The following is an 11122-nucleotide window of genomic DNA, read 5'->3' as shown; positions in this document are numbered from 1 at the left end:
AACCTTCACGTACGTTACGGGACGTGCCATTGAAATCCGCCGCATCACCCAAGAATTCCTCCTCGTCACAGAGCTATACTACTATTCCCTTGGCGACGAACGGCCCAAATCATTGGCCAGCCACATGGAGGTTTATTCCCTTCGTCTATTACTGTACTCTGATGTTCCTTTTTTAAGTCGAAGATAATTGCCTTCCCGTCCGCTCAAGCTAGCTAGCTCGGGCAAGATGACATAGGTACATGTCATCCTGCTGTGATGGACGCGGTCACGAACTGGCCGGCGTCTCGGCGGCGTCTAATTTGTTTCGCGTCAATGCTTCGTTGCATAATTTCTTAACCACGTACATAGCTGGTGGTAGCTAATTGAGGTGGAACCGTGGAAGTTAGCACATGCGTGTATACGCAGAAACAGGGTGTCCGTCGCACAGATGCATATCCACCCAAGTACGTCTACTACGTAATCAGCGGTCCTCCTAACACATCTATAAATACTGGGAACTGCAAGGACATATCAATCCGTCCACATTTCGAGCTTAGATCACTTACCAATCTACTTAGGCCCTGTTCGGCACTGGCCCAGCTCCGCAGAATACGAGGATCTGCGGAGTACCTCTTCGGCCACTCCATAATTTTAAACTGTAGCTCCGGCCGCTCCGGGAGAGAGTCGAGGAGTGGAGAGCCTCCGAACGGGCCTTTAGTAGACATCCTTGCTTCTGAAGATTCATGGCGATGGGGTCTTTCCTGATCCCTATATCCCTGCTGGTTCTCGCCGCGAGCTCGGCCGTGGCCCAGCTGGAGATGGGATACTACCGCAAGTCATGCCCGGACGTGGAGGCGATAGTCCGCGAGGAGATGGTGAAGATCATCTCCGCCGCGCCCAGCCTCGCCGGCCCGCTCCTCCGCCTTCATTTCCACGACTGCTTTGTCAGGGTAAGCACATCTCTCCACACTTTGCGTTCCATTGATCATGATGGCTTTGCGCACTTGCACAAGCATGCATGTCCGTGTACTGATGGATGATGTACGCAAACGCGGAACGCCACATGCAGGGCTGTGACGCGTCTGTGCTGCTGGACTCCACCAAGGGCAACCTGGCAGAGAGGGACGCCAAGCCCAACAAGAGCCTGCGGGGATTCGGCTCCGTGGAGCGGGTGAAGGCCAAGCTCGAGGCCGCATGCCCGGGCGTTGTGTCCTGCGCCGACGTACTCACGCTCATGGCCCGCGACGCCGTCGTCCTGGCCAAGGGACCCTCCTGGCCCGTGGCGCTCGGCAGGAGAGACGGCAGCGTGTCCACTGCCACGGAGGCGAGCGACGAGCTGCCACCCTCCTTCGGCGACGTCCCTCTGCTCACCCGGATCTTCGCCTCCAAGGGGCTCGACCTCAAGGACCTCGTCGTCCTCTCCGGCGCGCACACGCTCGGGACGGCGCACTGCCCGTCGTTCGCCGACCGGCTCTACAACACCACCGGAAACGGCCTCGTCGACCCGTCGCTGGACAGCGAGTATGCCGACAAGCTGAGGCTCAAGTGCAAGAGCGTCCACGACAAGAGCATGCTGTCGGAGATGGATCCCGGCAGCTACAGGACCTTCGACACCAGCTATTACCGTCACGTCGCCAAGCGCAGGGGGCTCTTCCGCTCCGACGCTGCCCTGCTCACTGACGCCACCACCGAGGAATACGTCCGGCACGTCGCTACCGGCAAGTTCGACGACGCGTTCTTCAGGGATTTCAGCGAGTCCATGATCAAGATGGGCAACATCGGCGTGCTTATCGGCCGTGATGGAGACATAAGGAAGAAATGCTACGTCCTCAACTAGAGAAGCTAGTAGCGGATTAATGCCGTGGAACAAGTGTCTGTTGAAAATTGGGACCAGATGGTGTATCTTAATTTGTCTATTGTTACTGCTCGTGTTCAGAAATATACTAGTATATATGACACAAAAAAAAGAAATATACTGGTATATATGACACAATCTTAGAGAATTAAACATGGTATTTATACATGGGAAATTATGTAGTAACAGAAATTAATTTGGAAACGGCAACATTTTTTAAAGTTTTGAACAATTAATGAAAAACTCAAAATAAAATAAAAATTCTAAACATTTTTCAAGAAATTCAAATATTTTTTAAAATCTTGAAAAAGAAAAACAGAAAACCAAAAAGGAAAGAAAAGAAACAGAAAACATAAAGAGAAGAAAAGAAAAACAATAAAAAACCAAAAGTAGGACGGCCCATCTTGTTTAGCTCCTTGTGCGAATCCCCGACTATGCGGCAAATAGAATTTTCATACAAAAGAAAAAGAACCCGTGAAAAGTGAACTACGGGACAACCATGCGATCTGGACTATTGCTAAGCACGATCCAACGTCTAGCAAGATGAAATCGTTGTAAGAGGTCGTAGATAACTCCCTTTTACTTTTTTAATGAAAAATGGCAGAGCTTTTACCATTGTTTTGGAAGAAAAAAAATTAATAGTACATGCCATCAACACTTAGCTGTGAACAAAGAAAAATGTGGACTGGAATCAGCTATGACTTCCCGCAAAAAAGAAAAAGGACCATACACGTGCAGAGGAAAACAAGCGTGAGACAGTGTTGTATCATCATGAGGTATTTACGAAAAACTATCACATTTAGGGCTAGAGTAACAACCTAGCACTACTTTCTGGTCAGAGCACGAGGAATTGCGCTTAACGACTGATGGAGAGTATTGATGGTCAGATTTGCTCGTGAAAATAGGGAAACCGACAGGTTGGGCCCACCTATCAGGATGGCATGGCTTGTTTACATGTACATTTTGCTGAGGCGGAGATGGGTCCAACCTCTTATTCCGTCAATGACTCGGCCTTTATATTCTTCCTAGGTTTATTTTTACTTTTCCTCTGTTTCTTCATGGCATTTTATCAAGCAAGTCGTGTGAGGGGGTGTCGGCGGTGTGCTGGAGCTTAAGTTTGGTAATGGTGGAGCTGAGTGGAGGAGTCGTCCGCAGAGAAATTCCACGCGTAAGCGGAAGCGGCTGGCTGAGGAGTGATGGCAGCACACGAGGGTGGGGGACCTGCTCGATCTGGAAGCCCAAGCTCCGGATCCACTCCTTGAAGCGTCGTCGCTCCGGGCTCCGATCTTGAGGAAGTAAGACAGTTAGTGGGCGTTGCGCTGAGCCATGGTAGACAGTGAAGCCTTGGAAGTCGCACCTATCTGTGATCAGGACAGGGAGGCTCTGGAGGTCCACGTCACTGGCAAACAGGAGAAGGCACTGGCTTGCACCGCAGAGCTCGCGCACTCGGAGTTCGTGCTCGCTCTCAACCTTGCCAGATAACTCCACTAGGCCACGGTCTTCATGGCGTGGAACGACAGCCCCCCGACAATGGAGCGGCCCGAGGCGGAGAGAGGAGTTACGGGCATTCTGTTCCCAGCGGATGAACCATTGAGGTTGCTCATGGCGGGCAAGACGCGGTAGTGCGGGAGCTACTGCTGCATGACGTGGTGTGGGAAGCCACGCTTACGAGAAAAACTACCCGCCAACACTCCATGGAGAGGCAGACGAGCTGCCGCTGCACTCTTTCCACCAAGAGGAAAAGTATTAGCGCCCAAAAGTTGTTCGATGAAATGCCTCAGAGAGAGAGAGAGAGAGAGAGAGAGAGAGATGTGAAGAAGATGACCATCTAGTTCTTGATAGGTGGGGTCACGTCTCATTTGACACATCAGTTGATCAAAAGTTTTTAATATTCTTCATGTCAGCCTGACAAGTGGGGCCTACTTGTCAGTTCCCCTGTTTCCATGAGCAAATCATACAATCATTGCTCTCCGTTAGGTGCAAAGATGGTGTGGTTCCTCATGCCTTAACGAGAAAGTGGTACTAAGTTCCCTAAATATGACGATTTTCAATAAATACCCAAATTGCGATCAGACGAAGTAGACACACGCTCATAAAAGAGCGTGAGATACGAGCAGCTCTTCAAATACGATGCATGCATGCATGCATGCACGACACATGATAAGACGGGACACGTGGTCGGCTGTGTAGGTGACCGAGAATTCTGCTCAAATCAGCCGGGTGAACACGAATGTTTTCGATATGCAAAGGAAGCAGCCACCGCTTCAACCCCTTTATTCGTAGTTGGAAATCAAAAACAAAGTAAAGGATACCGACACCCGCGGGCACATTGGGTGGCGATATGCATCGCTCACTTTTCTACCACGAAATCAGCAACTCAGCGGAACAAAACCAATCTTCTCGGCTACGACATCGTAGATCACCTCAGCAGAACGCTGCTGAGTGTTGCCGATGATGGAGAACTGATCCGTGGGATCGCTCGACGCGAACGCGAAGCAACCGATGGCCGGGTGGTCCACATAAGGGTATATCATGACCCCGAAGATGTCGATATCGAACACGGCTCCATCGCTGAACTTGAAGGACATCCCTGGTTGGAAGATCACGCTCTGGCCAGAGAAGTCATAGCACGTGTCGAGGTCTTGGAAGGGTGGCGCCGGCTTGTACCCCTTCATGGTGAACTTGAACCGGTCGCGGAGCAAGTTGTAGGCCTGCGCAGGGATGTACGTGAACGTGGTGCCGGAGTCGAGCAGGGTGCCCTTGCTGGTGAACACGGATGGCGGCACCGGCAGGACGTAGCCACCAATGTCGATGGACACGAGCTCCACGAAGTAGAAGGATGGGTACTGCGGCTTCTTTATCATCGCCGTGTACTGGACCTTGCCGATGTCTGGGGCGGCGCCAATGCTGAGGAACCCGGGCCTCGTCATGTTGTGAGACGGCAGACAATAGGAGAAGGTGCCATCGAACGAGGAGGCCGTCTGCGAGGCCAGCGAGAGCTGGCCACGGCCAAGGCCAAGCAGCCCGTCGACGCTGCCAAAGTCACCCAGGTTGGTCGTGCCGCATCCGAACGGGAAGCTGGAGAACTTGCGCGACGAGGAGAACGTCAGCGTCTCCTGTGAGAGTGCGCCAGACGTGGATGAACCGTCACCATAGTTCACGTTGTAGAGGCAGGTGGTGCCATTGCACATGCCACCGGCTGCCGAGCACTCTGGCGTACCGCAACGCACGACGTCGTAGGTCGAAGACTTGGTCGGGTCGAAGAGCGGGTCGTTTTGCTGGTAACAGTGGCCCGTGCACGGCTGGCACTGGACCTACGAGAGGTCGCTGCCGGTGTCGAACAACAAGGCAGCTGGCTGAGATGGCGTGCCAAAGCCAACGACGACGACAAACTCCGTTATGTTGAAGCCGCTGGTCCCCGGGACATCCGGGATGGTGACCGACGGCCCCTCCGATGGTGCAGGAGCCGGCGGGAAGTATATCGGAGGGAAGGCGATGGCTGGTGATGGAGGCATCCCCTCTGATGGTGCTGGATTTGGCGGGAAGAACATAGGAGGGAAGGCGACGACTGGTAACATCGGAGGCATGCCATCTGCTGGTACTGAACCTGGCGCGGGGCTTGGCGGGAAATAGGTGCCCGGGTGGTCTGGGATGCTGATAGGAGGCAGGTCCGCTGATGCTGGAAGCGGTGTGGGGCTTGGTGGAAAAAACAGTGGAGGGAAGACGGTGGTTGGTGCGGGGGTCGGCGGGAAATACATGGGAGGCATGGCCGAAGGGTAAGACCTTTGGTGGATGGTGCTCAGCCGGGCTCTGTGGTGGCTAAGGATGCCGCGCTTGCGTCCCACTTGCTCGCCCGCGCCACAAGATGGATGGATGGTGAACTTGTTGCGAGAAGTCTCGTCTGTCAATCATTTACATATCACATGTTACAAAAACGTATACGTATTGCTCTTTCTGTAATAACGGTAAAAAATGCATTTGAAAAAGTAAATGTCTCTTATTTTTAGAACATTCTAAAACCTATATGTGCCTATATTAAAACGTTGGCATGTTCAGCAAATTATAATACATGTTGTGATCCACTGGATGGACATATATAGCTGCATAGATATGGTACACGTACTCTAGATACAACTTCTTTTCTGTGGTCAAGCAAATTTGTTTTTTTTTCATAGTGTTACATAATGTTTCATTAGTTTTCTGGTTTCAAAGTGTGTATCATAATAATGCATTGTTTACCACCAATAAGAGTGCCTTGTTTCATAGCAGATTTGCTGGTACACAATAAAACAACAAAATACACTCTGAAAAAAGAAAAAAAAACTTGGAATATTTTCAAACAAGACAAATTGTATCAAAAATCAGAAAACGCAGCACACTTGTTTTTAAAACAAAGCATCGGCACTTTGTACGGTACTTTCACACCTGGACGTAGTACACCCCGAGCCATACCTGAAAACGAGGAGGGATCATAGCACTGGGCTCGTGCCTTGGAGCCGACCACCTGGTCGAGGCTGACGGAGAGGTAGCGGGTCGGCCCAGCCGCCAGAGCGCCGCCGCAGAGGAGGGCCAGCACCAGCAGACCGCCGTAGAGCGACGGCAGTCGGGGCGACGCCATTGCAAGCACAGCTCAAGGTATTTGTCTCGCGCCGGTGAATGAATGGAGCGGCAGTGATCCGAATCCTTATATAGGCGGACGCGGGGCATCGTGTCAGGTCCGACATGATCACGAAAAACAAAAACAGGCGTGGCCGTTGCCAAGGCCTGCGCCTCGAACGAGCTGAGCAGGAGCTTGGCTGCGGCCTCGGCGCGATGGATCCGATGAGGATGATGCAACCCATTCCGTCCAATAGGTCGGCTGATGCAACCGATCCCGTCGGATGGGTCGGCTGATGCTTTTTTTCGCTTGTAAAACTATTACCAGAGCAGTTTGCCGCACGGCTGGCTAGCGAAAACACACTGTGGATTAGGTTCTCAGACACCCCTTTATCTATCCATCCAATTCTGCATCGCGATTCATGCAAGTAATTTTCTCTTTTTTTTCGCTCTCATGTGGAACAACATATGAATTTCAAACTTTGCAGCACAACAAAACATTCTAACTAGAATGTGGGAAAAAGAAATTCATGTTTTTTTCCTGCATCATAAATACTAAAAATAAGATTTTTTTAATCAACATATCTCATTCTGTATATATTTATGTTGGACAAAAAACTGAAAGTTTTATAATTATAGTAAGATTTTTTTTGTTGTCGTGCAAAGTTTGATGTTCATATATTGTTTTGTTTTGAAGAAACAAAAAAAAAGAAAATTTCATGTACTAAGTTAGTTGTGTAGCACGGATCTCAAAGCAACATTGAAGGATAAGGATAAGAGGAGTTCAGAAACCCGAGCTCAAAAAATTCACGATCGGCTATGATGCGTGGTGCCCTCCTTTCCTTCCTTTCTGCTTTGCCTTTTGTTTTAGAGTGTATCAACATTTAGGGGAATACAAAGATGATCTGGTGGATCCATGAGCTACATAGGTCGTCGAATGTCTAGGGTATTGACCATTCTAGCTAGCCTATGTGCCTCACCATTACTTCATTACTGGAATCAGCTTCTTTGCCGTCCGTCATGGCGGACGGCAAAGGCATGGATCACGGACGGCAAACTTCTTTGCCGTCCGCCAGCAGACGGCAAACTGTCCGTCTGAAACGTGCCAACAAAGGCCTTCTTTGCCGTCCGCTTCCTGGAAACGGACGGCAAAGGATCGTGCCGTCCGCTGTTGGTGGCCAGCAGACGGCAAAGATCATGGACGGCAGTGAGGTGGGGTCAGAGCCGTTAGGGGTTAACGGCGTGCTTTGCCGTCAGCCAGCGGACGACAAAGAGCACTACCAGGAAAATGGCTATAGCTAATATGGACATTAATGACGCACCATGTATGTGGTGCGCCACTGCTAGTGCGCCACTGCTATATAGAAGTGGCGCATCAGATACAGGTGCGCCATTAGTGTCCTCATCACTAATGGCGCACCACACACATGGTGCGTTATTACTAACAATTTTTTTCAAAACTAGTAATGTCGCACCAGGGTACAGTGCGCCATTACTAGTTCAAACTAGTAATGGCGCACCACAGCCACGGTGCGCCACTACTAACAATTTTTTTTGCAAAAGTAGTAATGGCGCACCACGTAACACGTGCGCCATTAGTAACCAGGGTGAGGGGCGCGCCCAACCCCTGGGCGCATCCCTGTGCCTCATGGTCATCCCATGGGCCCACCCTGACCTGTTCTCGACGCCAACCTCTCCTATAAATGCCAACCTCCAGAAAATAACCTAGATCGGAAATTCCGTCGACGGAAGCCTCTGTAGCCACGAGAAATCAATCTAGGCCCTCTCTGGCACCCTGCCGGAGGGGGCCATCATCACCGGAGGGCATGGAGGAGGATCCTTGAGGGGCCATCATCGTCATGAATGCCAAGGACCAGAGAGAGAACCTCTCCCCATCCATGGAGGAGGCCATGGAGGAGGAAGCACATGGGGAGAACCTCTCCTTCTCTCTCTCGGTGGCACCGGAGTGCCATCGGGAGGGGAATCATCACCGCGGTGATCGTCTTCATCATCGCCGTGGTGATCGTCTTCATCATCATCATCATTCTCATCTCTTTTACGCGGTCCACTCTCCCGCACCCCGCTGTAATCCCTACTTGAACATGGTGCTTTATGCCACATATTATGATCCAATGATGTGTTTCCATCCTATAATGTTTTGAGTAGATATCCTTTGTCTTTGGGTTAATTGATGATCTAGATTGGTATGAGTTGTATGTTTTATTTTGGTGCTGTCCTATTGTGCCCTCTGTGTCGCACAAGCGTGAGGGATTTCCGCTGTAGGGTGTTGCAATACGTTCATGATTCACTTATAGTGGGTTGCTTGAGTGATAGAAGCATAAACCCGAGTAAGGAGGTTGTTGTGTATGGGATAAAGGGGACTTGATGCTTTAATGCTATGGTTGGGTTTTATCTTAATGATCTTTAGTAGTTGCGGATGCTTGATAGAGTTCCAATCATAAGTGCATATGATCCAAGAAGAGAAAGTATGTTAGCTTATGCCTCTCCCTCATATGAAATTGCAATGAAGACTATCGGTCTTGTTAACAATTGCCTAAGACAATTCCGCACACCGATCCACCATTATTCCACACTCGCTATTTATAATATTTAGTAATATATTCTAACTTTATGATAACAACACTTACTTTTATGTTTTAGCTCTCCGATATCATGCAAAGTTATCCTCTTCATACCCGGAACGTAGTTTTATTTTTCATTTCTAGTTGTAAGCAAACGTTCGGTGTACGTAGAGACGTATCAGTGGTAGATAGGGCTTGAGAGAATATTGATCTTACCTTGAGATCCTTGTGGGTTCGACACTCCATACTTATCACTTCCACCTTTGGGAATTGCTACGATGATTCCCTACACTTGAGAATTATCAAGCTCTTTTCTGGCGCCGTTGCCGGGGAGCAATAGCGTGGGGTTGATATTCTCGTGTGTGCTTGTTTGCTTTCTTCACTAAGTAGATTTTGTTTTTTCCTTTTTTGTTTCTATTTAGTTATGGGTGAAACATACAAAAAAATTAAAATAATGAAAATACAAAAAATTTACTTGCCTCTCATACCTAAAAAGTTTTTCAATAAGAGAAGTGATTGGAAGGTTATGCATTGGAGAAATGAGGGTCGACCTTGAACACTTGTGTTCATGCTCATGGAAAAAATGTAAAAAATTTCATAGAAGCTTCTCTGAAAATAATTATCCCCTTGTATATATCCATTGTATTATAAAAATAATGTGACAAGACTTGGTTTTAGGATGATTAGATTGCTTGTTTACTTTGTGCAGTACAAAAACAGAAACTTTGGCCGTAGCGCGTGATTTTACATTTTTACTAGAAAGTCAAATGGGTATGAAACTTTTTGCACATTACTTCTGTACAAATTGTTCAAATTTTCATATTTTTTTAGAATTTTTTGGAGTTACAGAAGTTTACTAAAATTCCAGATTACTCCAGACTGTGCTGTTTTTGACATATTTTGTTTTCTATGAGTTGCTCGCTTATTTTGATGAATCTATGGGTAGTATCGGGGGGGGGGGGGTATGAACCATGGTGAAGTTGAAATAGAGTAGATATAGTTCCAATATGAAATTGGAATGAGTTTGCAATAGTACCTAAAGGTAGTGATTTGCTTTATTATACTAACGGATCTCACAAAGTTTTTGTTAAAGTTTTGTGTGGATGAAGTGTTCAAAGAACGAGGAGTTACCGATGTGAGAAGAATAAAGAGAGGCAAGATCTCAAGCTTGGGGATGCTCAAGGCACCCCAAGTAAATATTCTAAGGATACTCAAGCATCTAAGCTTGGGGATGTCCCAGTTGGCATCCCATCTTTCTTCTTCAACAATTATCGGTATACCTTAGTTTTTGTTTTGTTCACATGATTTGTGTCCTTTGTGTTTTTTGCTTTTCCTTTAAGAACCATGCTAGTATGAGATAGCCCTTAATTGATTTATAGAATGCTTCATGTGCTTCACATATATCTTTTAAGTACGATCTTATAGAATTGCTCTTTGTGCTTCACTTAAATCTTTTGAGTATGGTTTTATAGAATGCTTCGTGTGCTTCACTTATATATTTTGAGCTTGGATATTGGTTAGTATATATTAATTGTAGAATGCTCCATGAACTTCACTTATATCTTTTGGAGTATGAATAATACTATAATCTAAAGTGGATCTGGAAGAGTGTCAACTTTAGTTAGTAATGATTCCACTATTCCGAATGAGAAGCATTTTGCTTATGTGAAGACTAGTGAAATTTCTATGTTTGTAGACCGTGAAAAGAATGCTTTATGTTCTGGTTATATTGTTGAACTCATTCATGATGCTACTGAAAATTATTATGAGGGAGGAATACATGCTTGTAGGAGTTGCAATACTATCAAGTTCCCTCTCTATGTGCTTAAAGTTTTGAAGTTATACTTGTTTTGCCTTCCTATGCTAGTTGATTCTTGTTCCCATAAATTGTGTGCTCACAAAATCCCTAGGCATAGGAAGTGGGTTAGGTTTAAATTTTCTAGTCATATTCTTCATGATGCTCTCCTTATGTTTCAATTCTTATCTTTTATGTGAGCATCATTGAAATCATCATGCCTAGCTAAAAGACATTAAAGAAAAGCGCTTGTTGGGAGACAACCTAATATTTACCCTTACTGTTTTTGTGTGTTCTAAAGATTAAGCCACTGTA

General features: G+C 47.3%; 1 protein-coding gene and 1 pseudogene across 1 annotated transcript; one reads left to right on the top strand and one right to left on the bottom strand.

Annotated features, from left to right (window-relative positions):
* The first annotated feature begins 529 nt into the window (after positions 1-529).
* Positions 530-1945, top strand: LOC123151335 (peroxidase 1). Its single transcript, XM_044571063.1, has 2 exons — positions 530-929; positions 1049-1945. Exons 1-2 carry the CDS (start codon positions 723-725, stop codon positions 1814-1816), a joined length of 975 nt encoding a protein of 324 aa, XP_044426998.1. The 5' UTR covers positions 530-722; the 3' UTR covers positions 1817-1945.
* A 2258-nt stretch (positions 1946-4203) lies between these two features.
* On the bottom strand, positions 4204-6452 carry LOC123153255 (aspartyl protease family protein At5g10770-like; annotated as a pseudogene).
* Positions 6453-11122: the final 4670 nt, after the last annotated feature.

This window comes from Triticum aestivum, chromosome 7A (assembly GCF_018294505.1).
Source record: "Triticum aestivum cultivar Chinese Spring chromosome 7A, IWGSC CS RefSeq v2.1, whole genome shotgun sequence".
Lineage (NCBI taxonomy): Eukaryota > Viridiplantae > Streptophyta > Magnoliopsida > Poales > Poaceae > Triticum > Triticum aestivum.
This window is presented reverse-complemented; position numbering and strand designations above follow the sequence as displayed.

Excerpts from the sequence above, each read along its gene's own strand:
- LOC123151335 (XM_044571063.1), top strand. The coding sequence starts at position 723 with ATGGCGATGGGGTCTTTCCTGATCCCTATATCCCTGCTGGTTCTCGCC. Across the intron at positions 930-1,048 it reads TCCACGACTGCTTTGTCAGG|GGCTGTGACGCGTCTGTGCT; the intron begins GTAAGCACATCT and ends CGCCACATGCAG.